The 27974-nt window shown below is 38.5% G+C and overlaps 3 protein-coding genes across 5 annotated transcripts; 2 read left to right on the forward strand and 1 right to left on the reverse strand.

The window, feature by feature from the left end:
• The first annotated feature begins 239 nt into the window (after positions 1 to 239).
• Positions 240 to 1013, forward strand: LOC127763933 (uncharacterized). Its single transcript, XM_052288742.1, has one exon. The coding sequence runs from the start codon at positions 408 to 410 to the stop codon at positions 648 to 650; it is 243 nt and encodes an 80-aa protein (XP_052144702.1). The 5' UTR covers positions 240 to 407; the 3' UTR covers positions 651 to 1013.
• Positions 1014 to 6853: 5840 nt separating this feature from the next.
• Positions 6854 to 11494, reverse strand: LOC127763550 (ASC1-like protein 1). Its single transcript, XM_052288288.1, has 6 exons — positions 11117 to 11494; positions 9087 to 9310; positions 8846 to 9001; positions 8476 to 8661; positions 7506 to 7687; positions 6854 to 7313 (listed from the first exon to the last, which is right to left on the reverse strand). Exons 1-6 carry the CDS (start codon positions 11264 to 11266, stop codon positions 7282 to 7284), a joined length of 930 nt encoding a protein of 309 aa, XP_052144248.1. The 5' UTR covers positions 11267 to 11494; the 3' UTR covers positions 6854 to 7281.
• A 2502-nt stretch (positions 11495 to 13996) lies between these two features.
• Positions 13997 to 27938, forward strand: LOC127762324 (protein PHYLLO, chloroplastic). Of its 3 annotated transcripts, XM_052286801.1 has the most exons (27): positions 13997 to 14415; positions 14744 to 14940; positions 15023 to 15140; positions 15774 to 15890; positions 16018 to 16119; positions 16747 to 16803; positions 17292 to 17360; positions 17739 to 17849; positions 17913 to 18107; positions 18339 to 18437; positions 18972 to 19538; positions 19660 to 19884; positions 20352 to 20654; positions 20956 to 21023; positions 21263 to 21421; positions 21666 to 21791; positions 21865 to 21996; positions 22555 to 22663; positions 23443 to 23595; positions 23671 to 23913; positions 24007 to 24174; positions 24325 to 24468; positions 24550 to 25011; positions 25811 to 26107; positions 26183 to 26340; positions 26455 to 26562; positions 26790 to 27936. In XM_052286801.1, exons 1-27 carry the CDS (start codon positions 14020 to 14022, stop codon positions 27046 to 27048), a joined length of 5142 nt encoding a protein of 1713 aa, XP_052142761.1. In that variant the 5' UTR covers positions 13997 to 14019; the 3' UTR covers positions 27049 to 27936. The 3 variants fall into 3 exon arrangements, with proteins under 3 accessions (XP_052142761.1, XP_052142760.1, XP_052142762.1); XM_052286800.1 differs by having other exon boundaries at positions 25811 to 26340; positions 26790 to 27938; XM_052286802.1 differs by lacking the exons at positions 13997 to 14415; positions 14744 to 14940; positions 15023 to 15140; positions 15774 to 15890; positions 16018 to 16119 and having other exon boundaries at positions 16752 to 16820; positions 25811 to 26340; positions 26790 to 27932.
• The last annotated feature ends 36 nt before the right edge of the window (positions 27939 to 27974 follow it).

Genomic DNA, 27974 nt, shown 5'->3' on the forward strand with positions numbered 1-27974 from the left:
ATACATGCATTCGCTTTAGCATCTTGCCCCTTTTCTTAATTGGCATCGTTTTTCGCGCGCTCGCGATCGATCTGGTCCGTCCAATACCTGCCTCCTCCCTACCCCGATCCCCCTGCCGCGTATACGTACGCGTGCTCCTTAATTTTTTTTAGAGCCCTAGCTTAATTAATCAGCTTAGCTAGCTTGCATCCACCATAGTACATGTACAGTTCCATCCATCAGCCTCTATAAATTGGGGGTTTGTGCTCCAAGCCGAGCACCTCAGCCTCAGCTCACCTTGTGATTAGCATAGCCACTGCAGATATCGAATATTGCATTAAGCTAGCTAGCTTAATTGGCATCATAAGCAGCAGAAGAAGAAGAGAAGAGAAGAGAGGAAGCTAGAAGATATAGGAGAGGAAGAGGGGATGGGAGGGAAGTCGTCGTTCCTGTGCCCGATCTTCAGCTTCCTGTCGTGCAAGTCGAGGAGGTACGAGGACGACGACGACGACGGCGAGCTGAGCGGCGAGTGGCCGGCGAGGTACGGGAGCAAGGTGAGGTCGAGCGACGAGGACTACGGCGCGTGGTGGGTCGGCGAGCGCGACGTCGACCGCAAGGCCTCCGACTACATCAACAGCTTCCACCAGAGGAAGCAGGTCGCCGCCGCCTAGCTAGCTCGATCTACACATCTCGATCTCCAACCACACCCACCAGCTCAACGATACCAATCTTTCATTGGATCGAGGGGGACTAGCGTACGCGCGACGGCGACGGCGGACGACGGCCGCCGGCGCGGCCATATATATGTACTGCATCTGTTGTCTCAACCGGCCATTTGTGTACCGCACTGCATGTACGTACGTAGGTCTCCGTTTACATAATTAAATTCTTCTCATATATGTATATGTTAAATTGTTATGTATGTTTGTTGTGGATTATTATGTTATATATGTTTATTTAGACCACGAATAATTGTAATGCCGGTTCGCAGATTGAGATCTTGCCATGTGTATATGTATGTGGAGCATGTGAACTCTTTTAATCCTACTGTCCTATGGTACTTTGCATATCGTTTAAATAGTTATATTTTTTTAACAAAATAATAAGATAAGTAGTATGTGATACATCTCACTATATATATAAAATATAGGTTTAAATTAATTTGACTTATATAAGTTGAAAAAACAAATATGACTATGAGCATATGTATACTAGATTGACTTAAATTTATTATTTTTGTCACATGTGAGCATATGTACAACTTATATAGAGATTGAATTTTAACATGCATATAATTCTGCCTTTTATTAATTCGTTGCAATTTTCAGAAAGGAGCTAGCTATTATATACCTCCAACTTTTTTAATAATAGAATAGAAATCTCAAACGACTCTACATCATATATATGACACACAGCCGACTTCGACCCCGTATACCTAAAATTAAGAAACACAAACAAGAATGTGGAAATTAATTAAGCAGCAACACATATTAATTATATATAAGTAATTCTCAAAAATATATATATAAAGATAATAAACATATTTTAGCATCACACTTTTGCATGCATGGACCATCTTTAATGGAAGATATTTATGAATTTGATGTTTCTAGATCATATCGGAGTGTATGTCATGCAGACTAGAAATACCTGTTTTAATTTTCCATGTTTTTTTTTTCGATGGACCTGCTGCCTTCTGATCTCTCTTATATATTTACTGCTCCCTCCGTCCCAAAATATAAGCATTTTTAACATAGTAACAAGTCAAACATTTTTAATTTTGACTATTAATAGAAAAAAATAAAAAACATCAATCATGTAAAATTGATGTTACTAGATTTATCATTGAACAACTATTAAAATATGTAACTCTTTTTATTTAAAACATCTTACTTTGATAGATATTGTTGGTCAAAATAGCATTTCGAAGACTGTATCAGAGTAAAAAATGCTTATATTTTTAGATGAAGGGAATATGTGTTTTTGTCCGCTTTGTGTTATTGTACTGACTGATACTACTAATCATTAGTTCGATCATATTGTTAAAAGGGAGTCAATATATACCACCAATACTTCAGTCACTCATGTCAGTCCGATCCGATCGACTTGAATAGTGTCTTTTTCGAGATATAGGTAGCTTTAACATAGCTATATATCTTCTTTTCTAACCATCCATATATATCAGTGATGCTAAATAGCCGAATCCCTCAAAAAAGCCTCAACCAGAAGACACTCTTTAATTTGTACTCCCCTTTGACTCCAAATACTATATATGAATATATAATTTTAGAGCTGTACATAGAAAATAAGAGAACAGTTATCGTATACTTGAAAGGATACTTCATTTATATATTTCTAACTTCTATACTACTAAAAAATAATAGTGATGATGGTGATTCGCCAACACCACTACTACTTTTGCAATTTTACAAGAAAAAAAAAATCTACCTATGACATATTATTATATATTTTATTTAATTACCAATAGTAAAGCATGGGTATTTTGCTAGATTTTTAAAACACTCCATTGATATATGAGAGTGGTACGTAGCATTTAATTAACAAGAGTATGAAAGAATATTATACTACCTTCGTACTCACAAGGATGTTTTGAACATTTGACACAATCTCGAATTTACGTGGTTAATTACTTTCTCAAACTATATGTCTACAAGAAAACTAAAAATAAAACTACATGACACAATCTTTCATGACAAATATGTTGAAAATCTAATCATAATTCAGTATATTTTAATTCAGAAAATTATTATACTAAACATGACATAAAAGTAATAGATGATTCAATGATAGTGCTAATAATATTAATATCATTATAGTAACATGTTTAACACTAAAATAAAAAGGGTGCGTAATGTACATAAGAATAATCTGAATCCATAGACGGTGGTGTTGGTGTAGTCCCCCCAGTGGTCATTGCCGCCATTGTCTCTGTTTCCGGTACTAATCAACATGGTCCGGAGGTTGATGCAGAGGAAGTAGAGATGGCTCGGTGTAGATGAAGTAGCGTCAGTTTGATGCAGAGCGGTCGCATGAAGGATGCGCTCCCCAAAAATTTAATCACCACCTGCCCTTGCAGGTACTCTGGTGGATGGATTTAAGACCTGCTCGTCCGAACACTTGTGTGCGCAAGTGCTCAGGATCGGGGAGAACCTAAGTGCAGCTTAGAACCATATGAATGGAGGTGTCTAACGGAGGATAGCAAAAATCAAGGAAGATAGAATCCACGTCTCGCCTGGCTCAATGCGCGTTCCCACCACCATTTTAACCGCTCAACAGACGCTCTCAATTAGCATCATATTTTAAATTTGATACACTACTAATTAGAAAGGTCTAGAAAATTCTGAAAGACATTTTAAGCTGCAAATAGCCTTTGCAAAGCTAGCCGCAAATGCATGGGGAGCGTCTCCTCCGGTTGATTCCACGGCATCGTCACGCGCAGACACGTACGGCAAAGCGGGAGCGAACCTGCCAGAAAGCTCTGTAGCTATGCATGAAGAGACCAAAGCGGTGGGTAGTTTCCATGCATCGCTTTGGTGAGCAACGGCCTGCACATAGCGCCCAGAAGGAAGCTAGGCTAGCCTCAAAAGCCGCGATGCTATCACTTTCTGCCTCGGGCGATTCATTAATTAATTGCTCTCTCCCCGTTTGAAAATATACCTCGGTGACATTTCCTAAAATTTATATTGGTTGTACATGAAAATATCTTAGTATTTTTATTTTTTAGATGACAGAAGTAAGTAGTACTGTACCCATCTCAATATAAATGTAATCTAATATGGTCCAGCTCTTTTCTCCAACAAGAATTGAATGAAAATTAAAATTTTGGTGGCACATTTTTCAAACTGCTAAACAGTCTGTTTCGTATGAAAACTTTCTATATAAAAGTTGCTCTAAAATATCATATTAATCCATTTTTAAAATTTGTAATAATTAAAACTCAATCAATCATACGTTAATACCACCTCGTTTTGCGTAAAAAACTTAATCCTCATCTTCATCTCCATCTTTTGGAGATTCAAACACCACATATATATGTGATATATCTCAACATAGGGTTGTTCATCGACGGTTTTTAGCAGTTTGGTCAGAAAAGGCAAACCAACCCAGAAATACTAGTACCGGTTTATACGGTTTGTTTTGAACGGTTTTGACGGGTTAAACCGGGATTAAGCAGAAGAACAGCAACACAACCATGGATGTCCTTCCAAGCTCAACAGCGGGCGATTGCACCATGGCTCTTAGCCTTTCCATGCGATGGAGGCAGGCAGGCAGGAAGCCAGCGGCGGCGGCGAGCTAGCGATTGTTTCCTCCTTGGATGGGAGCCGCCGTTTGGCTGCCTCGGCATCCTCGCCGGCATCGGCGCCGCCGGCACCAACGTCTACGGGGTTGTTCACTTACGTGCGTGCTAAATAGCTGATGCTTGCTTGGTTTCCTCAATCACGCAGATGCCTTCGCCATGGCGTCTTGCTGCCGCGGAAGCTATCAGGTAATGGCAGCGCAGGTCCTGAAGGACGAGACATGGCCGGGTTCAATGGGTTAAGCTGGTCCCAAACCAGCCCGTGAATAAATGAAAAAAACGGTTTGGGTTGGTTTGGTTTCACGGGTTGAACGGTTTGAGCCCAAACCGTGAACAGGCTGATCTGAACATATATCGCACTTTCTTTTCTCCTGAAGATGAAGATGAAATGAAAATGAAGATTAAGTTTTTTACGCAAAACGATGTGGTATTAACGTATGATTGATTGAGTTTTAATTTTCACAAACTTGAAAAATAGATTAATATGATATTATATAGCAACTTTCATATAGAAAGTTTTTGCACGAAACACACCATTTAGTAGTTTGAAAAGCGTGTAATCTTCATCTAACTTTGGTTGGAGATAAGAACAGACCATATACTGCACACGGACGTACACAGTCCAAAATCTTGCTGAGAATGCTGCTCCTCTCCTGTACAGCGAGCGCTTTACGACTAGGGTTTCCCAAACCGCCAGGACCGGGGTTACTGCGCCCTGGCGGTAAGCACGGTAACCGCGCGATAACCGCGAAAAACCATACAAAACCGAGAAAAATTTATCAAAAATTCAAATTACTTTTTAAATTTATTTGAATTTAAAGGGGTTACCGCGGTATTTATATTACCGTACCCCGGTAAGCCAGCAGCAGCAAGTCAGCAACACACACTTGTCATGTCGTAGGTGTAGGGGAAGAAATACCGGGTGAATATGGCCCAGCTGCCCGCGGTGCCGTGGTGGGGGCATGTGGGCGAGACGGTGTGTGGCCCGGTGGTGGTGGGCGCGCGGTGCGTGACCGGCCGGCCGTCAGCAGAGCTAGGCTGGCAGGCTGCCTGCCTGTGCCTCTGGCTCGCTTGCTTTCCATCGCCGCGCGCGTGAGCTAGCGGCGTGTCGATCGATCGATCCATGGGAAGATGGAATTTGCGCTGCTCCCTAGCTACCCTTCCGACGTCACGGTCGTGGATTCCCTCTCCGAGACCATATTTCTCGGGGGAATCTTGGCCTCTTGGGGTTAGGAGTAGTCCCCTACTCCGAGCAAATATCGGCCAGCTTTGCTTTCGCGATTTGGGTGAAAGGAGAGAGAGGGAGAGATGCAGCGGCGCGCACACAGGTTCATCGATTCTCCATCTGCTTTTCTGCACAAGCTTACAACGTTAGCGCCTCCCTTCGGAGGTAGGCCCGTCCGGAAATCGCGAGACGTTTTTTTCAGCTTAGTTATCGAATTATGAACTATTGTTGTTACCACGGTTCTCAAACTACAATTTCTCTGTCAAAATTTTCTACAACAGCGTTGCTTATATAACCTGTTCTAAACTACCCCTATTATTCTAAACTAGAAATGTAGCTCACACATTCTCACGGACACCTTATTGAAATTGTCATAATTTTTTGCTATTGGCATTTTGACCATTATGATATTGTATTATTTTGAATATTTTTTTGATAATTTTATATTTGTATTAAAATTATTTTGAATAATTTGGATAATATTTGAATATTATATATTTTTAATAATATTGTAAACGTGCGCACAGTCATTTTTATGAACACACAACACGCACATTGTACCCTCTTAATAATCTGTTAGACATTTTTCTAGACAAACGAAGTCTACTTTCTTTTTAGAGATGACGAAGAAGATAGTAGATGATTAAAGGATACTACCTCCATTCTAAAATAAGTTAATCTAGAAGAGAATAATGTGGACACATACTACTGCTATGAAGAAGCTATGTGGCTGCTTGAAATCCTTTTGGAGAAGATTAATGGACTTTTAGTATATACGTGACAGTTTGGGAGTGCTTTGAGAAAGCCACGTGATAACATAAGAGCGTTTTGAGGAAGTTTAAAGTACTTTTAGTATATAAAATAGATATTGACGATATTTCTCTTAGTTCATATCGACTTCTCTCTAAGTTAATAATATTTGTCGTTTTATATATGGACAGTCTCCAAGAAACAACAAATGGTCACTATTTTATAATATATATAAAAATATCAATAATTTATTGAAATATTTTTTTAAGACTTATCTATAAATATGGTTTCCATATTTCTAAGATAAATATTTTAGATGTTATAAAGATCTTAAAATTTGACAATAGTCTTATTCAAAACAAAGTATTATCGATCGGAGGGAGTAGCTCGTGTGCTTTACTATACAAATCCATGTGGCTTCATTCTTCACATAAGACTGGTTACAATATGGAACCTGGGAAGTGAAATAATTATCGCTTCACACTTCACGATTCGCAGTTCATCTCGCAAGATGCAAACTGCACCTCCCAGCATACAAAGTGATCGTGGGCAGCTGTAATGTAGTTTAATACTGATAGAGCGATAGTAATAGTACACAATTTCATATAATGGTCATATGGTATACATATCTTACACAAATGACCAAGAAAGGGTTTTAGTATATGTAGACTGCATTTCTGGAATTATATACTACATTTTCGCTACTGGTACACCTTTCGGTACATTTCAATCTCTACAAGAACTGAGCAGTCAAAGAATATCTTCTGTGATGATCAGCCAGAGGGAAGGTTCGGAGTGCGACCTCTCGTGCATACAATGCATCAACACACAAGTATCCTACCGGGACAGAGGAAATGATTGCTCGGCTCTGTAGCGAATTCGCATGAACAATAATACTCATATCCAAACAATCTGCACATGTTCCCTCATCCAGGAAAAGAATTCATCATAAGCTGAGGTATTGGCGTTCCTAGCATCATGAGAAGATAGAAACCAGATGGTTCAGCAATCAATCTTCATGCTCGTCTTCACCTTCAGAGTCTGCACATAAAGCAGAACAGTTTTAGATGGTAGCAAACTCAAAATAATTTTCAACTCACAATGGTGGTTGGAGTAATGCATGTTATAAGCAGACTTTGTCTTGTCCCAATGCAGATGGGACTGAAAATAAGACCATGCAATTTTGCATGCTCATCCTGTGCAAAAACAAGATTCTAAGGGGGCAGAGCTTACCAGATCGAACATCATCTCCAACATTTCTTGTCTTGATTTGTCTCACAAGCATCCGATATATCAGAACCCACCAATATATGTGAAGAACAAGTAGTGAAAATAGGAGAGAATTGAACACATAGTAATATATAGGACCATCAAAATTGTGCTTCTTCTTGTCCAAGGTCAACAAGACTTCATAGCTGAAGCAATCGGGACTTAGTCAGCTCATGTAACTTCTAATAAATAAGGAATGAAAACACCATTTTGTTACATGCTGGGGCAATGGGACAGCAAGATACTATTGTACATAGTATTCTAGTCTGCTATCACACATATATTTTGTACAATATAAGTATGATTATCATGGCATAGAAAGGATCGGAAATAAAATCCCCAATTAATTTCAGCATGCGGTGGCATGATCTAGATAAGTTTGTTTTCAAGAGGCATAAGATACTGTGCTATGTTCAAAGGTCTTTTTCCTACTGGATACAATTACTGTTTTCTAACTGAATTACTTGTTGGCTTGGGTTTCTTTTCTCCCCTTAAAATGAAGGCATTGGCAAGAACAGCAGAATTCACCATCCAAAGTTCATATGGTACAAATTTCGCATAGTAAATAATATGCTTGCTTTTGACAATTCACAACATCTATACTACTTAAAATGTTAGAAGTGGTGGTGTCCACCCCCACACCACCCCTACCACTAACATCTGAACCCCACAACTATTACACCCCTTTCAACAAGTCATCCCCCATTTCACTATTGGCTCCCCTAAATTTCAAAATCACTTGTTCAATAAGAAAAATCATAGTATTACTTAGAACAAATAAGTGCTTATTGATTGATTTAATAAGCTAAAAACTCAATTTGTTTTCCATTGCAATGCATGGGTTCTAGGCTAGTTTTCAAAAAAACTTCTTTCTCACAAAATTCTGGCCGACTTTTCTAGGCATATCTCAACAAGGTCAGTACATCACATTTACCTTGTACTTCTGAGAATCCAGAACGGAAAATATGTGAGACGGAGAAGAACCCATGAAACGACGAAAAGAAGAAATGCAACATTGGCAAGCAAATCACAATGGCTATATTTGGCCATTTTCCCTACTTCCAGGAACACATCACTTGCATCATGAATTGCCAATACTACTGAGCCAACTCTAGCAAACCTGGTTCATGAAGAAAAATTTCAGAAATAAATTAGTTAAGTGTTAATAAAAATGAGTGAAATAAACTCAGTGAAGATAAAATATTAAGGCCCTGTGCTACTAACTCATAGAGTAATGCTTGAATCAAGGTAAAAAAAGTTCATATTCAAGAAACAACAAAATTAAAAGTTAGACAAAAAGAGACCTGAACACATAAGATAAAACTATCAGCACAACAGTTGCAACATGATGAGACATTGACACGCCAAAATCTGAACGCCTTGTTTCCCAAAACATAAGTGCAAATATGGAATATGTGTAGAATCCAGCAGCATACATATAGACAGCCTTAAGTTTCCATCTGTAGATAAGGGGAAAATTGTTAGATATACACCAGCCTGAGAACTAGTAAGAACATGAAGCAATAAAGGACCAATTCGTATTACTTTATCTTTTGGTCAGGCCAAACCTGGTCACCAGGTCCAACCCAGAAATATTTAGTGTTTGTGAACCAAGGCTCATTATATGTAACTGACAAAGATAAAATCTCTCCAGATAGGAAATAGACACATTTCCAAGCTGATTCCTTAAATTTTCTTATCTTCTTTCTTGTTTCCTCCTTCTCATAATCAACCTTTTCCTTTCCAAATATAAGTTTTCTTCCAATCCACTGAAACGAAAATAAAAGAAAAACAATGAAAGTGTCAACATTAAGCTTTAGAATTACATTAACAATTGAAAATGTTAATTATTTAAAGTAAAAATATCTATGATACAAAGTGGAGACTGAGAGAATCTATTAGAACTATACAGGAACAAGAGTAATTTTCTGGTGGGTTCGGAATACAGAATTAAAGTAGCTGTTGTGCTCAACCTTTCACCAATCATGTATTTAAGAAGCATAAATTACTTTAGAATCATAATAACCCTCATAGTGAAGCAAATGATCTCATCTAGCAAACAAAAAACATGTCTCAAACAAATACAGAACAAATGGTAACCAGATGGCCATGTGCCATAATTGCAGTACCCTGTGATGTCTGTATATTGTAGTCATGCATCTCTGTCTAAATAATTTTCTTGTGAAAAAAGCTATATGTAATCAACTTAGGTATCGCACTCCAACCTAGCCTTTTGAGTTAGTAAATGTTCATAAAGAAGGCATCATTGTGTGCTTGTGCTTAAGTCCATCCATATTAGAAGTGAAAGAACTCTCCCTCACTAGTGTCTTAGTTCTCCGTCCTGATGACTTGTAATGATCAGAATTACCTTTTAAATAACATAATGGTATGTAACATAAAGATGAATAGCATGCTAACATATACCTCAACATACATATCAAGATTATCTAAAAAAAATCTCAAGAAAACATCACGACACAAATGTTTTCCTGGTTACAGATAGCCCAGTGGAAAGGTATACTACTCATACAATAAATGTGGCGGTTGCAACTATTCTTACTGCAATGAGATGGTTGCAATTTGCAAATTTATAACCGCGAGGTATTTCTAGTTTTTGAGGGATATAAATTACATTAACCTTGCTCAAGATGCTCACACGAGAGAAATACTGCTCTCTTTATGCCAGAAACCACTCAGATCTACTCGTGGTCTGTTGCTGCACTGAGCTGCTGACAACCTCAAATTCGCAGCACATCGCTGCCTTATGCCACTGATAAACAGTAAATTGTATAGTCGTGTGATAGGTTATGAGAGATATCAACTCAACTTGCAATCCATTTCTCTGCTCGCAAAACCCTTCTCCTTGCATGAACTTTTACCTTAATAAACTTGTGTTCAGGCTGGCCCAGTAAGTCCGTCATTGTTCGCCTCGAAAAATACATTATATATGTATTTTCTTAATGGAAGACAAACTAACCCAGGGAATCATATATGGATCTTGATAGCTAAATCACTAAATTCTTATTGTTTAAGATGTTGAAACTGTATACCATTATTGTTATAGTTGATGCGCCTATGCCTCAGAGATCACACTATTCATCACCAAAGAACAAACCTTAAATCTTAAACCATTATACTCCCTGACTAACCACTGCAGCGCAACACAACAGGGGCCCCTCCGTAACAAAAAATCAGATTCAGAGTACCAGATAATCATTAGACAAGAGAAGAGGACGACTCTCCAATACAGCAATGCCATGATGTACCAGCACATCTCTCCTGAGAATCCGAGCGTTTGATCTCTCCCCCCACAATTCCAGGAAACGCGAAACGCATGCCAAGCTAGCCCGACAAGCAATCATTAAAACGCTAAAAAGCTAGCAGCGCCTTTGTTTCCCCCCACACACATAAACTAAACCCAGCTAGCTAGCTATCCAACGCGATCGGATTGGTTGGTGATTCCTCCAACGCGAAATCCAGCCCGGAGAAGAAGGGAAAACACACACACACACACACCAGCAAAACAAAAGCTTCGCTGCTTTCCGCACCCAACAGGTCAACAGTAACAGATTCACCTCGAAGACGAAGCGGTCGAGGAGGTAGCGGACGACGAGGAAGAAGACGGCGAACAAGGGGAGCGCGAAGAAGTCGCGGTACGCCGGGTAGGCCTCCCGCTCCCAGTCCACCGCCGCCAGGAGCCGGCCCGCCGCCGCCGCGACCCCCATCCGCCGCCGGAGGCCGAATCGAGTAGGAGCAAGAGATCGATCTCTCCTCCGCCGCGCCGGCCGCGAAGCTGGATGAAGAAGGATCGAGAGGGGAGGGGAGGCGACCCCGGTTGGGGTTGGGGTGGATTCCGATTGGACTTCCCTCCTCTGTTCCTCTTCGCCCTCTGATTCAGCCGACGCCTCTGTTTTACCACTACTAGTCTACTACTACTCCCCACTTGTTTATTTTTATTTTATATTTTTCCTTTTTTTTTATTAGTCTCGCAGTGGTTGCACGGGGTGGTACAATAGAAAGCGCGTAATGAACCGTGTTTTCTAATCCCAGGAAGCTGGGAATTGTATTGCATCTACCGTTGAAAAGAAGAGATGGAAATTGTAGCCAGGTTGACTTTTCAATCATTTTTGACATTTTTTTTTGACTTGGTGTACTATGATTAATAATCCGAAAATGGTTATAATAACTTGTTTAGCGAGTTTTGTGGGTTTTTTATCCTATGGGTAGGATTCATCGAGATTCAAAAATAATTGTATATTCCTTGTGTGTTTGTAAATAATCAATAGGTGAATTATTTGTAACTTATTCATACAGCTGAATATAAATGTTATCATACAAAGGAAATGCATTTGGAGAAAAAATAAGATCAGAAAAATATTAGACCACAAGGCAATGTCGGTGTTTTTTTTTTGTGTAACCGTAACATGTGTCCCATAAATAATTGATCATTGTTAAAGCAATTCTCACAATTCTATAGATAGGATTTGGTCAGAAGATAGACCCACATGAGATAAAAAAATGCTTCGGCTCTGATTAATGAGGTGAATGCGAGAGGAAAAAAATGATTTCTTTTTCTTGTGGTAGACCTTAAGCATAAGGTATACCATAAGGTAATACTACTTCCCACAATGTATATGTCTCACTTTATAACTTCAATCGTTATTTTAAGGTTATCTTTTCATACATTGTGGTTGTCCTAAGGGTTTGTAATTATTGTTCCTTAACAGCACTGATACATCTTTTGTTAGAGATATTCTTAAAAGATTCATTTTAAAAGTATTCCTACAAAGTTAGTTTAACTTCTAAATCATGAATATTGCACATCTAGGAATTGCGAGTGTATTAATCTACTATATAACAAGATTTAGATCATAGTGCCCATAAGCATGACTATGTGTAGAGTATTGGTTAATACATTCACCCGAAGTTATACTTCTATTGTAAAAAAAATTAAAGTACTCAAGTACAAAAGTCAATAAGTGCATCACATTGACTCTATCCTATATATGAGGATTACGATGTAAATAGAACATTGCAAAAGAACAATACATGATGTGTGAGAATATATGGTCTTTTTCCCTTAAGTGTGTTTTTTTAAGTTTCTAAAATAAAGTATTTAAAGATATAACTTGTACAGTAAAGTTTCCCCTTATGCTATAGTAATTTTTTTTCTTATGTTTTGTAGGCATAGGAATTGTTCGAGTGTTGAACTATTGTCTTTATACTCAATTCTGAGTAGCAGAGAGTCATATCAATCCAAAATAATAAAGGTCTCGACTAAAGACGCACAAGAATAAAAGAGTTAAACCTTAGCACATCTTGATATTGTCCCTTTTGGTTAGAGGCTTAGAGCTATATCGTCAACATGATCACCATTTGTTCATGGTCTTAGCAATGTTGAAGATGGAGGAGCTTGAGTTGTATGGAGTGGTTGCTCCTTCTATTATGATGTGACAAGGCTACCGACATCAAGTTAGATCAACCCTAATAACCCATGGATAATATAGATAACCTAGAAAGCGATGTTTATCTATGGATTAGTTTTGGTTCCACTAAAAAGTTTAAGTTTAGTTTTGGTTCCACTCAAAAGTTTAAGTTCAGTATGAAACCTACCAGGCATGGATGCAAGTAAATCGAACCATAAATTCACTTAATAGATTAATCAAGTGGATTGACCCCGTAAATTACCCATCTATGTAGTCCAAGTTGATGGATCAACCCATCTCTAACCCTATTATAACCAGAATTAAATTTGAAAATACATTGTTCGTTCAATTTTTTCTCAGGAATATTCGGGATACAAATTTTTTTGCAGAAATATACCGTCGGTCTCGCACAACCGTTGCGCGAAAATGACATGGAATGACGTCGCGGACGGTATTGCGCAATGAAAGTGTGAGACCGCGCGGTCTCGCGTAGTGACTCGCTCAAGCAAGGAGCGATACCGGTGCCATTATGATTTAATTAGCGATTAATTAATTATTAATTAATTGCTAACCAGGATAACTAATCACTAATTATTACTAGTTGATTGTTAATTGAGTAATTAATTACTAATCAAATGGAGATATTGGACAATTTCGCTGTTTGATTTCGCGAGAGCGTTTGGTCTCGCTCTTTTATTCCGCGAGACCGCGCGGTCTCGCGTTGTCTCGTACTTTTATCGTGCGATACCGTCCACGATGTCACCACGTCATTTTTGCGTAACGGTTGTACGATATCGATAATATATTTCCGCAAAAAAATTTGTATCACGAATATTTCTGATGAAAAATTGAATGAACACTACATTTGGCATGGACGATTTGAGAAATTTTGATTGGGCCGATCTCTAGCCCATATCTACGTGTAGGCCGGAAATCTGAAAATTCTGTCCACGTGGGCCCAGAAACCTTATCCCCTCACATTAAAAATTGCTTAAAAATTTCGAACACTACACCTGCCGTCTCCTCCTATTCACTCCACCCACCTCGCCGGAATGCTCGCCGTCGTCTCCTCCTCCGGTCACCGCCTCCTCCCCCTCCCCGTCCTCCCCGGCACATTCACCACCCCTCCTCCTCCTCCTCCTCCTCCTCCTCTCCTATCCCCTCGCCGTCCTCTGCTCGCCCCTCGCCGGCGCCGCTGCCTATGCGGCGGCGGCGGTGGCGGCCTCCTCCTCCTTCGCGCCGTCGCCGCGAGGCGCGCGGGCATCGTGATCGACGTCGACGAGGTGGGCGAGGTCGGCGACCGCGACCTCCCCGTGGACGTGTCGTTCACCCGGAGGCTGCCGCCGGTGCTCACCCTCGGGGACGGCCTCGCCGCGCTGCGGCGGGCCGGGGAGGAGGTGAAGGCCTGCCCGCCTGCCGCCGCCGCGAGCGGCATCATCCGGTTCGAGGTGAGCCGCCCAGCGAGGTTGTGTGGGAGGGGATATGTCGTGTTTTACAGATTTGCAGTTGGTTTCGTTGTGAGCAGCCGCTGCAATATTTGCTGCGCGGCGGCGAGGCGACATGCTCCCCCCCCCCCTCCCTTACGAATTTTAATCCAGCACTGTGAAATTATTGAATAATCCGCTCAGCTCCTTGACGCAATAGGCGTAAATCGAGCTCGCGTCTAGCTCATTGTTTATGCTTTGCGATGCATTTGGATTTGTTTATCCCTTACGGTCTAAGCAACAAGTGAAACAATGATGATTAATTCTCAGTTCTGACAATGCAACGGTGCAGGTGCTTGTTCCACCCAGTACGAAGGCGCTCAAATGGCTGTGCACACAGTTTAAGAGATCATCATTGTTTCCTCAGTTTTATTTGTCGAGGAAGCAAACCACTGATTCATCAATTCAGCTTGAAATCTCTGGCGCTGGCTCTGCAATTTGCTTTCATGGTTCCTCTCGAGTAGATAATGGGTTTGATTTGATATCAAGGTGCCTCCTCTCTATTGCTTTCCGTAGCGTACGTGTGATGCAGGGTGTTTCTAACTAAATTAGGACCTGTTTGTCCCTGCAGATATCTTTCGTTTAATTCACACTTGATTAGAGCCTATGGATCAGTAGGTGTTAAATATGACAAGGAACTATTGTCTTTAGAGGAGAGAATCGGTTCATTTTACTTCTTTATTCCTCAGGTAACAACTTTCAGTATTCTGTGGTGCTACTCTAGCTACCTGAATATTTATCAAGTTGGTGCGAGATACAGACTATGTGTACAAGCCCTTTTGAATTTAGCAAGGAAAATCCTCGAAGTTCTGTGATATGACATTCCCTGTATAAATTTGGTTACATGGTTTAATATCATATTGTCAGACAACAGAAACAGTTTTACACCTGAATTTTTCTTGTTAGCCTTTTTATGATTGTGGTGGGGTCCTCAAAGTAATCCGTTGGTGCAAAGAAAGTCCTATTCTGAACATGCATGAGTGGCACAAGTACTGCACTTATATCTAGAAAAATGACATAGAAGTTAGCCTATTAGTACATTTTTTTAATGTATTAAAAAGATCTACATAAACAATTTACAAGAGGATCACAACACTTTATGACCTACTTTGACTGGTAAGTTATTGCACAGAAAGTAATGCAAATGCAAAGGGTTAAAAGTGGAGGTCAACTTGGTTGAGGATTTTTCTTGCATTCTTGCATACAAGTCACATAGGAGGAAGTAAGAATTTACAGAATTCTTTCTTGGTTATCTTCTGCAGGCATAATGTAGATATTTGATCTTATAGCATTCGTGATGATCAGCAAAATTGAATTTACAGGTTGAGCTGAGTGAATTTGATGGCTATTCCATGTTATCGTCAACTATTGTTTGGGATGACTCCGTGTCTCACACATTTGAGGATTCTGTTTGTTTATTTGAATCTTGTTTCAGTCAGGTATGTGGAACTAACTAGATTAAGAAAAAAATATATTTAATTCTGTTTAACTTTCTTTCATATTAATATAGCATTTCCATGTTCTTTTAAAACAATTAATTTTCTGTTTTGTATTTTCCCCTGTAAGATATGGAGTAGCTATGATTCTTCAGCTACTATCTGTTATGAAAACATGGTAACAAGTTACATTGGAGAATCGCGTATGTCAGAGAGCAGGAATACTCAGTTGGTACATATTTCTATCAATCTTAATCACTTTGTTAATTTCATGAATTTACGCTTGTGCCATTTGTTCTCCACTCTGCAAAGTCCATCTGTGATGAAGCTTCAGTTGTATCAGGCCTTCACATGAACACTCATATTCACTATTCCGATGTTCTTACTTCTATGCCTTAATTAGTTCACAGGGTTTTGAGGCTGAAACATTATTTAGTTATATTACGGGGGATTATAATAGCAGAGTTTTGTGATGTGCTCTACTGAAGTTTGCAACAATTGCTTCTCCAATCTCTAATGGCCATTCTTCCCACCATTTTGTTTTTGGTTGAATGATAAAAAAAATCCTCTTTTTCAACAAAAATAGATAAATGAAACGTCTATGCCTTTTAACATATAGAACATTCTGGCTTCCAAAAAAATTAGCTATGGCTAATGATATAGATTGGGTGCTCATATTGTATTCCATACAGAGTTTTGGCTATTCATCGTTAACCAGTTTGTGAGTTATGGAACATAGTTCTAGTTTGCACACAAACACTCTTTATAGCTGTTTATGTATTTCGACAGTTATCTGCTATTCCTATTATCATCAGACATCAAAGTGCTCAATTTGATTTTGTTGAATCCACTGTTCCAGGTATACTTGGATGCTGAATTTCTCGCTGTAATAGATGGCAAAGCTGTCACGGAAAAGGTATCCACTTAACCCTGGTAAGCTTCTTTAAGCTATTTCATTACTTTGCAATTGAGATTAATCCCTGGTTTTAATATAAGAAATGCCCCTTGCAAAAAGGAATATTATGTTTCTTTCTTTGCGGTTTATGGATATTTTGTCTGTATCTTGCTGGAAGGCACATTCACACCTATCACATTTATAATAGTAATTCAAGATTATTTTTTTTACGTCCCTGCTGCCCTGCATTACCTGGTAACTAACAAGTTTGCCTACCTGTTAGTTAGTTGAATTGCTTTTGACCAACTCCACAAATTCATGGACCAAAAAGTTAAAGTCAAGAAGTTCATGGGTACACATAGACCTCGCCACAATTGTTAGGACAGACATAATTTTCCTATTATTTCCTTTTTAAACTTTTTGTTGTTCATGTTCTCTTATAAGACTAGACACAATAAACTTGAATTTATATCCCTGATCGGATATGGAACTTATTCTTTTGTCTGTAGGAGAATTGCCCAACTTCTGATCAGTCATTTGTTCGGTTTTCGCCGCAGTTCTTGTTTTGTGCAAACATGGTAATGGTTTCTACCTGAGTTTCTTTTTTTCATAAATAACCATCAAATTATTTTGTTAAATACTTCCTCCGTTTCACAATATAAGTCATTCTAGCATTTCCCACGTTTATATTGATGTTAATGAATCTAGACATATGCCTATCTAGATTCATTAACATCAATATGAATGTGGAAAATGTTAGAATGACTTACATTGTGAAACGGAGGGAGTACAAGCTTTCTGTAGTAAGCCTTTTCCTACAGCATTTTCTACTTTCCAATTTAAAAAAAATGATGCATATAATTAGAATATGATATAATTGGTGGGTTAGCTTAAAAACAGATAGTATGTAATTTGCTCTCTGTAATTGAAGTTGTACTTATCTAATTTTTTTATAGGATTTATGTTTGCAAAGCAACAAAATTGAATCTTTCATTAGGAGATGCTCTAACATTAATTTGGCATGGGCATCCTTCATAGTTGAAGAATTTGTCAGGCTTGGTTTTACGGTAAGCTTAACTGAATACATAGCTCTAGCGTTTTTACCATGCCTCTGACCTGGTTTGCTTTAGTACTTCTGTATAGCTCCAGGGTCGAGATCATCCCCACTTGCACTTTCTGCTTCAGTCCATCCTTTGACAACCTGCATATCATGTTATGATGAGCGTTCACTTGGATTTCATGCTCTTGGCTATGGGAGAGGTTCTCGGAAGCCTGCAATAGTAATTACATCATCAGGAACTGCTGTATCAAATCTCCTTCCTTCAGTGAGTTGGAACATTTCTCTTTCTTACTTTTTTTATTTCCTTACTTCCAGCCTTTACAGAAATACCCACCATTTGCTGAAATCACAATTCAACAAGTCTTGTTGCTATAACTTCTTCTGTGTAGTGTATACCTTTATGCTCTCTATGTGCTACTACAGGCAATCCATGCAGTAATGGATATATCAACTATTGAGAAATAGTCTATAGTGTTTAATCAAGATTCATATGTAGGTGGTGGAGGCAAGTCAAGATTTCGTACCACTTATTTTACTCACAGCTGATCGTCCTCCTGAGCTGCAGGATGTAGGAGCCAACCAAGCCATCAATCAGGTATTGTAACTGAATACAATATTACAAAAACTAAAAGTTTCTGGCAATAGCTCCTATTCTGAAAAGAGCTTCGAATCAGCACTGTTAATTCAGAATTTTGGCTACCTTTTAATTGCCTTAAATTGCTTATAAGTATTGTCATGCACATAAAGCCAATCATGTTGTTCCCTTAACTATGTTTTAGTGTTTATTTTATTTCTCAGCACCATCAAAATTTTGTCCTACCTGTACAATCCATATATATTCCTCACATGACCTATGTGTCTCACTCAAGCAAAGACATATACAGAACACTAGTCAAACCCATACAGTGAACTTGAGAAGCAAAGGCCTATATTCCTCACGCAATAAGACCCATACAGTGAACTTGGAATTTGCTGGATTACCATTCCAGTTTATGCATATAGTTTTATGTTTATTTCCTTTTAATGGCATACTGCCTCTATAGCATATGCAAACTTATCTGGTATGCCTATGATGTTCTTCTGTTATTCTTGTGAAGAACTCGTCACATTTTTTTTTAACTATTTTCAGGTAAATCATTTTGGCAGTTTTGTAAGACACTTTTTTAGTCTCCCTCCACCAGATGATCATATTTACGCGAGAATGGTTCTTACAACAGTTGATTCAGCAGCCTACTATGCCATGCAAGCACCACAAGGGCCAGTGCATATAAACTGTGCTTTTAGAGAACCACTAGACTACGGATATCAAGATTGGAGTGTTGACTGTTTGAAAGGGTTGGACAAATGGTTTATAAATAGAGAACCATACACTAGATACCTAGGAATGAAAATGGTTTCTGCATTAGGTAACTATTCTTGTTCAGTAATGGAGGTTCTGGAGATTGTAAAGAACGCAAACCAGGGGCTTTTATTAGTTGGTGCTATTCACACAGAAGATGATATCTGGGCTGTGACTTTACTAGCTAGACACCTTTCCTGGCCGATTGCTGCTGATGTTCTGTCTGGATTGCGAATGAGGAAAGTACAGAAATCAATTCCAGGACTAGATAAGAGCATTTGTTTTATAGACCACATAGATCAAATTCTACTGTCTGAATCTGTTAAAAGCTGGAAAACTCCAGATGTTATTGTCCAGGTTCATCTCCTCACTGATTCTTCTTTTTATTCCATACTTTTGCATTACCTAATCATTTGAATTCCTTTTCATTATGTGATATATTTATAATGACACCTTTCTTTTTTTTTTTGCTTGACAGATTGGAAGCCGGATCACTAGCAAACGAGTGGGAACATATCTTGAGTCCTGCTCCCCGTCTTCTTACATCTTAATTGATGCACACCCATGCCGCCATGATCCTTCACATGTTGTCACTCACAGAATCCAGGCTACTATAACTGAATTTGCTGCTAGTCTGTGCCAGTGTAATTTCCAAACAAAGACAAGCAGATGGTCAGATATTTTAATGGTTCTGAATTCAGCGGTATGGTCCATAAGAGGGTAGTTATCTTGAAAATATGCAACAAAATATTCTGATAGTATGGATAGGATAAAACTTGTCCTTATGTGTAAGCAACCTTCCTGAACTTTAGTCATTTGTTTCAATCATTTTCTGCAGTAAGCTTTGGTATTATACACCCTACACCCAGGTTATAGTATAGGTAAAAGGTCACCACAAATTGATTTGAAATAGTATTGACATTGAAAGTTGAAAACTCAATTGATATTTAATGTCTCTTTCTGAAATCTGTAAATAGCATGCATGAAGGGGTTTATCACTTAACCAACTGCCTCTAGTTCATATATTTGTCCCCATGGAAACTTGACTACATAAGGAATTCAATTCTGTAAGCATGCCCTTGAACAGATTTTTTCTGGAAATAACTAACAAACACCTTTTGTTGCCATCATCTGCTTTTTTCTAATCCTGATAACTGCTGTTTATTCCAGGTTTCACAGGAGATAATGTTTCAGGTGCATTCAGAATGTTCACTTACAGAACCATATGTTGCTCATGTAATTGGAGAAGCACTTTATGGTGATGCTACTATGTTTATTGGGAATAGCATGGTCATTCGAGACTTGGATATGTTTGGCAAGGGCTGGATTGACCATAGTACAAATGCAAATAATGCTATGATGCACCATTTTCCAGGCTTTCTTGGTGCACCAGTAGCTGGGAACAGGGGAGCAAGTGGTATTGATGGTTTGCTTAGTACATCAATTGGATTTGCCATTGGATCAAACAAGCATGTAAGTTAGTTATTTAGCTCATATGGGTACTTCATGTGATGAAATTTGTTACCCTAGATATGGAATGCATAAATGCGCTTGCTGCAGCTGCACAAACTTGGGGACAATGAAAAACACTATGCTTCAAAGAGAATATTCCTAATTTTCATCACAGCCACCTGCAGTTCTCAAACTACTCTGATTATCTTATAATATTTTTATTGTGTATTTCCTAGATACTGACAGTTGCCAATGCATTTATGCTGTACTTCTTTTTGAGTAAGCTTTTGGCAGAAATTTGACTTGGCTGCACTATTTTCAGGTATTCTGTGTGATTGGTGACATATCTTTTCTTCATGATACCAATGGATTGTCACTTCTGAACCAAAGGTTTACAGTTTGAATCTATTCTATGCTATCCACCACCGTTTGTTTTTCTGCGAGTCATTGGCTCATTGTCATTTCCTTAATTTATTTTTCATTCACCCAAGAATTTGTTTTTGCATTACTACTTAGTCAAAGAAATAAAAAGAACTACAGATATTCTCTCTGTAAAGCTATTGTATAACCATCTACTTAAATGAATATTTATTTCTGATAAAGTGATAATGCATCTCACATTCCTGAAGGACGCAGAGGAAACCCATGACAGTAATTGTCATTAACAACCATGGTGGTGCAATCTTCAGCCTTCTACCAGTTGCAAAAACAGCTTCACTCCAAATTTTGGAGAAATTTTTCTACACCTTGCATGACATATCGATTTCCAAACTCTGTGCTGCACACAGGTAAAAGCGATTGTTGTATTCTGGTGCTTACATACCTCGGCCTTGCTTATAGAAATACAATTTTAACAATATGCCTGCCTGATGCTACCGTAGCATCGCTGTTACTGATTCTGGGATTTATTAGATGTTTTCTGCTGAGACTTCTGCCTGTTACATTATTGGTTATGGAGTCAGCTGTGGATACAACAAATAACTTTCTGGTGGCAATTTTGCATCCCCAGCATTCTCATGAGTTGTATTTCAGGATAAAACATATTCTAGTTCAGACAAAAGCTGAACTTCATGATGCCTTGGTGAAGTCCCATGAGGGGCATGTTGATTGTGTTGTCGAAGTGGAGAATCGCATTGTTGATAATGCCAACTTTCATAGGTTTTATATTCAAACTAGTTCTTTTGATTATTTTGGTCTACATCGCGTTTATATGCTCATTCTCATTCTGCAGAATTATAAGCATGTTCACAGACCATACTGCAACCATGCATCTGGCATATCTTCTGGGAGGTCCATATTGTAAGGATGGGGTAAATGGCTTTTCTGTTGGTAGAATACATGCAGCAGAATACATGTTTTACAGGTACATCCTTAACCAATCAATACACACCTCACTCCTGCACAGGTCACAGCCTGGAAATTCTAAACATAGGTGTAGCTAAACCATGTTTTGGATTTTGCAGCTGTACAAAATTTAGAGAAAAAAAACATGCAGGGCATGCTACAATGTGCAGAGACAAATTGTGCAAATATATGATCAAATGTATTGTGTATCACCACACACAAAAGACAAGAAAGTCATGTTTTGGATTTTGCAGCTGTACAAAATTTAGAAAAAAAAACATGCAGGGCATGCTACAATGTGCAGAGACACAAATTGCGCAAATATATGATCAAATGTATTGTGTATCACCACACACAAAAGACAAGAAAGTTATTGTTTGCAAAAGTTCTGATAAGTCATTTATTTTCCTTTTGGTACAGTACAACGATTATATTTTTATACATATTTTTTTGAGTGAACATATTTTAACATAGATTTTTTTATGAATTTTCAAAAGTATACAATGACAAATTACAAAGTGTGTAACAGTAGTTAGAACTGGGAACTCTCTTATTTTAGGATTTACCTTCTATGCAGGATCCAACTTGCTGCACCACGTACATCTGGGATATCAGAAAGCAGCTTCTTTCATGAAGGTTTCATACTAAAGTTATGTGTGGGTGACAGCATTGTGGGATTCGGCGAGGTTTGATTTTATTACTACTGTAATCTGTCTGTTTTTTCTAACTCATTGTGGGCCTTAATTACTGTTCTTGAATTATGCTATACTAAAATGTTATCTTAGTTGTCTACTCACAGTTTTCAAGTAGGAAATGGACTGGTCTGGAGCATTTCTCCTTTACAATTTTTTTAGCTTGATCCAAATACTCATGGAAGCATGGAAGTGGGTCCAGATCTAAACTCTGACTTTAATACTAGAAAAAAACCCTCAGAACCACAGAGTGGGTGAACATTTACATAAAACACTAATTAAAAAAATACTCCAGTTAACATAATCATTTGACCTTGTATATTAGCTGAATATATGTTATAGCAGTTTAAGGTTACTTTTCATGCTGTGCTTCAACCAGAATATCTGGCAAACTTGTAGTAGGCAGGATATTTTTCCTCGTGCAAATTAATTTGGTCTAAAAATTACCTTACCTCACAGTTTTATACTTGAAGAAGATGTTATCCTTCAAATGGATAATACAGAAAAATGTTTCTTATACATGCCCATGTTTCACTGAAGGAATATACAGCATATTACTGGAGGTTTGGTGTTGGTTTTACAGTAGTTTTATTTTATGTTTATTGGCTTCTAGTTTTTGTAAACTTAGTTGAGGCTGGTCTGTTATTTCTTCATTCCTCTTAATTGATTGGCAGAACTCCTAACTTTGTTTCGTCTAAAAATATATTACATGTTGCACCGTGCATTTATTTAGCTTTTATTAAGTATTATTTTTTACCCTTGTAAAATAACAGGTTGCACCAATTGAAATTCATGAGGAGGATCTGTTGGATGTTGAAGAACAGCTTAGGTTTCTCTTTCACAGAATGAAAGATGCTGAGCTAGATGTTGTTCCTTTGTTGAGAGGATCCTTCTCCAATTGGATATGGACAACCCTTGGGATTCCTGTAAGTTGACTTAAGAAAATTTTCTGTGAAAAACATACGAGAGACTGATATTTTTCCGCGTGTTCTTCTTCACAGCCTTCTTCAGTATTCCCTAGTGTTAAGTGTGGTCTAGAGATGGCTATTCTTAATTTGCTGGAGTCACAACGAATAGATAGATCCTATGGTATTTTTACTGGCTCCAATGTGGTCGAATATAATCAGAGCAGCACTGCAAGCATACAGATATGTGCACTCGTAGACTCCTGTGGCACTCCAATGGATGTAACACTTGCTGTTGTCAAACTTGTTGCTGAAGGTTTCACCACCATTAAACTGAAGGTAAATCTTCTACCAGTTCAGTAATTATAGGAAGTTGAATTTATTAGCTTCTAAAAGAATCTGTACATTGCTTCTTTTTAAAATCTCCCAAAGGTTGGGCGTCGCGAAAATCCCGCTGAAGATGCAGCTGTTATTCAAAAAGTAAGGGAAATTGTAGGATACAAGATCAATATCCGCGCTGACGCAAATAGGAAATGGACATATGAACAGGCAATTGATTTTGGATCCAGGGTAAAAGGCTTATGTTTGCAATACATCGAGGTAATCTGCCTTTTATTCATCTGATATGCATCGAAAATCTAAAATAGACAAAGCATTAAATTTGTACCCAGCATATCATAATACTGGTTGGGGAAGAGACTGTTTTTCATGCAGTTCTTCCTTGAGAATCTTCATTTGTTTTAACCACAGGAACCAGTGGACTCTGTAAATGACATCATCAAGTTCTGTGAAAATAGTGGCTTGCCTGTTGCACTAGACGAGACTATCGACAACCTTACAGGGGATGTAATCCCTAAGCTACATCAATTTTCACATCCAGGAATAGTTGCTCTTGTGAGTTCAAACTTTACGGGCTAGTTTTCAAGCTGATGCTTCATTTTCTAGATTTGACCTCATTTTCATGTTGATATTCAGGTTATAAAACCCAGTGTTGTTGGTGGCTTTGAGGCTGCAGCTTATATAGCAAAATGGGCTCACATGCATGATAAGATGGCTGTCATCAGTAGCACCTATGAGAGTTCTGTAGGTTTGGCAACCTATATACAGTTTGCACATTATGTTGACAGACAAAATGACATAACATCCAGAATAAAGAACAAAGGTTCTTGTGGAAATGTGGCACATGGACTTGGAACATACCAATGGTTAAGGGAAGATGTTTCAGATCAAAAGTTAAAAATCCATGTGCCACCACTTGGTGATGGAATCAGAGCTTCGGCAGAAGATGCCCATGGCTATCTCCAGCATTTAGTTATAAACGACAAGAAGATAGAAAGAACTTATAGTGAAGAAAAATTGAGGTCATATTTCATCCAAGTTGATGGGGATAATTTTTCTTATCAAGTCAAGCTTCAAGAGGGTGGTGATTGCACACATGTAAGATTTCTTCAATTTTCTTTTGAAAACCAACAGTTTATTACCAGCTTGTTATATAAGAGGGTTAGATTAGTGCTCAGTGTCTGACACGAGATCCATGGCTAGATATTTGCAGTATGAGAGCAAATTAGAGGATTAAGTTGCAAACAGCAGGAGCTATTGCTAGTAGCATATTAACTGGAATATATTGCTAAGCATATCATAGTTTCAAAAGATGGAATTCTTTTAATCGACATGTATCCTACTTTACTCGGGATTTAAGGAGGTATGCTGTAGACCGCGGAACTATCACAAAGGTCTGCAGAATATTGTTCACGTATTGATTTAAAACTACTGTTCTTAGTACTAACAGTTAAAATTCAAGTGAAAACTATATTATTATCTCCATATGAATGATTCAATAATATATTTGATAGGTCCTTGGTTCATTTCTTGAAGGAAGCACATTCATAATTACATGTTTTCTCTTGAGTTTGTCTTTCTTGCTAATTATGATGTTATCTGTTTTCTATTCACATCATTCAATCAATGGACAAGTTTCATACATTCTGGGAGTGCTTTGACGCTCTCTCTTTTCATTTGTGTGCCTTGTTCCTAATCTCAGTAATAGTTAAATTTCTGCTTATGTTTTTACTCCTTTGATTTTGGTTGTCCAGTTATCCACTTAAAAACCAGATGCAAGCATATGTTCAATTATCTAAGTTTTACTTGCACTGTATACTTGAGATACTGGTAGTTTCTCCGTATGTAGTAAGATGGTGCTGTCACAGTAACTATTGTCATGATTTAACCAATGTAGGAAAAGGTTATTCTCTTTCTTCATGGATTTCTTGGTACGAGTGAAGACTGGGTTCCTATGATGAAAGCTCTCTCTCCTAGTGCACGGGTTATAGCTGTCGATCTTCCTGGCCATGGCGAGTCCGAAATTCTACAGCATGATGTTGAAAACTCCAACCAAATCTCCTTTTCAGTTCAATCAGTTGCAGATTTGTTACTGAAGTTGATAAGAAATATAACTGATGGAGCGGTGGTTGTTGTTGGCTACTCAATGGGTGCAAGGATTGCACTACACATGGCATTAAATCAAAACCACAAGGTAAATTTCTCGACATTGTACCTTTTGTGTTTATTTCTTTATTTTTATGATTCTAACGCAGTCCCGTTAAGACAGATAAGTGGAGCTGTTATAATTTCGGGTAGTCCTGGATTGAGAGACGAGGCAAGTAAAAGACGTCGTAGTGCTATTGATAGATCAAGAGCCCACTTCTTGTCTTCTTGTGGACTGGAAAATTTTCTCGAGACGTGGTACTCTGCGAAAATGTGGGCCAGGTAATATTGTTATGCAGTGACAATATACTTTTGTTTTGCCAAAAATGTATTGACATGCCTTTTTTCTTTTCTTTTTCTGGGATATTTTCTGTTGATGGATGACCAAATTTACAGTTTACGAGAACATCCTAAATTTGATTCTCTAGTGAGGACACGAATGAAACACAATAATATCAAAGCTCTATCTAAGGTTCTCGCTGACTCAAGCATAGGGACGCAAAAGTAAGGCTTGCCTTCCCATACTCCGTATTATATTTTTCATTGATGATATCCATAAAGTCATGTTCCATCGAGTCCGTTAGTAATTTTGACGTTAATAGTGGTAAAAAATATAGTGTGCCGATGATACATATAGAGCCTGTGAACACTTTGATGGTCACATTACATTAGTGATTGTGTAATAAGAAAATCATGTGTGATTCGATCTCATGTTAGTTTCAATGTTCTAGGTCCCTGTGGGAAGATTTGAAGCACTTGAAGAGCCCTCTCCTCATCGTCGCAGGTGAAAAGGACCCAAAATTCAAAGAGATATCGCAGCAAATGTGCAGGGAGATAAGAAAGCACAAGGATCGCGAATCCGATGGTCTATGTGAGATGATCATTATTCCAGACAGCGGCCACGCCGTGCACGTTGAGAACCCTCTTCCTTTAGTTAGAGCAATCAGGAAGTTCTTGGTAAGAGATGTACCAGACGTGATATCCAAGTAGATTACGAAATGGAATTATCTATATAGAGGAGTTCAAGTTACAGCAATAGCCAGAGACAGCAGAGCAGACCAACTCTTTGGTGCGGATGGGTGCGGCAGTTCTGGATGCTATTCTGCCGCCGGTAGTCTCACCTACACCAGCCCGGGAACTACTCATTGTGGACTGGTGGGGGAGGATTAAAGATTAGATCCAGAGAGAAGGGATGTGACTCCATTATCATGCAAAGTTCCTAACCATGTGAGAGACTTGGTAAGGAAAGAACGCAATGCGAGGGTCTTCAGAGATGAAGATTCTTCCCTCCAACGAGTAGCAGGAAAAATCATCATTGATGAGCTTCACGTATAGCGGTATAGGAGTACTTGTGAGGACGAATTCTAGGAGTACTTGTGTGCTGCAGCATTGTCCCGAGCTGTACAGTGCTCTTTTCATATTTTGCTGCTCTGTATATGCTGTTGCCTGTTGTTTAGTTGCCACTCTCTCTCGCCGTGACCCTTTTTTATTAATACAAAATGATATGCAAGTCCTATGCATATCCGTGAAAAAAACATGTTGGCCAGCTTCTCATCCGAGCTGAGCTCCTGACACAGTGACACTACTGGGGAACCCATTGCAAACCGAGATATCTAATCCGGGACTAAAGATATCCCGATTGGTGTTGTCAATCGGGACTAAATGTATTTTTTTTCTTTTTTTTCATTGTTTATTACTGCTTGCATATTGCCCAAATCCGATTGAATGTACATACTCAACAACAATTTGATACCACAGATTGAATGAACATACTCAACAACAAAATCATACATAACTCATTGCTATGCACAACTCCTACGCTGTGTTTGCATAACGATGCGTTTTTTCAAAAAGTTTCTATACGAAAGTTGCTTTAAAAAATCAAATTAATTCATTTTTGAAAAAAAAAGCTAATA

The sequence above is a fragment of the Oryza glaberrima genome, chromosome 2 (genome assembly GCF_000147395.1).
Source record: "Oryza glaberrima chromosome 2, OglaRS2, whole genome shotgun sequence".
Taxonomy (NCBI): domain Eukaryota; kingdom Viridiplantae; phylum Streptophyta; class Magnoliopsida; order Poales; family Poaceae; genus Oryza; species Oryza glaberrima.

Coding starts and splice junctions, on each gene's coding strand:
- LOC127763933 (XM_052288742.1), top strand. CDS start 408: ATGGGAGGGAAGTCGTCGTTCCTGTGCCCGATCTTCAGCTTCCTGTCG.
- LOC127763550 (XM_052288288.1), bottom strand. CDS start 11,266: ATGGGGGTCGCGGCGGCGGCGGGCCGGCTCCTGGCGGCGGTGGACTGG. Junction 9,311..11,116: donor TCGACCGCTTCGTCTTCGAG/GTGAATCTGTTA, acceptor TTTTCGTTTCAG/TGGATTGGAAGAAAACTTAT. Junction 8,662..8,845: donor GTTTTATCTTATGTGTTCAG/GTCTCTTTTTGT, acceptor TTCATGAACCAG/GTTTGCTAGAGTTGGCTCAG.
- LOC127762324 (XM_052286800.1), top strand. CDS start 14,020: ATGCTCGCCGTCGTCTCCTCCTCCGGTCACCGCCTCCTCCCCCTCCCC. Junction 20,655..20,955: donor CCATTGGATCAAACAAGCAT/GTAAGTTAGTTA, acceptor CACTATTTTCAG/GTATTCTGTGTGATTGGTGA. Junction 26,341..26,454: donor TCTGCGAAAATGTGGGCCAG/GTAATATTGTTA, acceptor CCAAATTTACAG/TTTACGAGAACATCCTAAAT.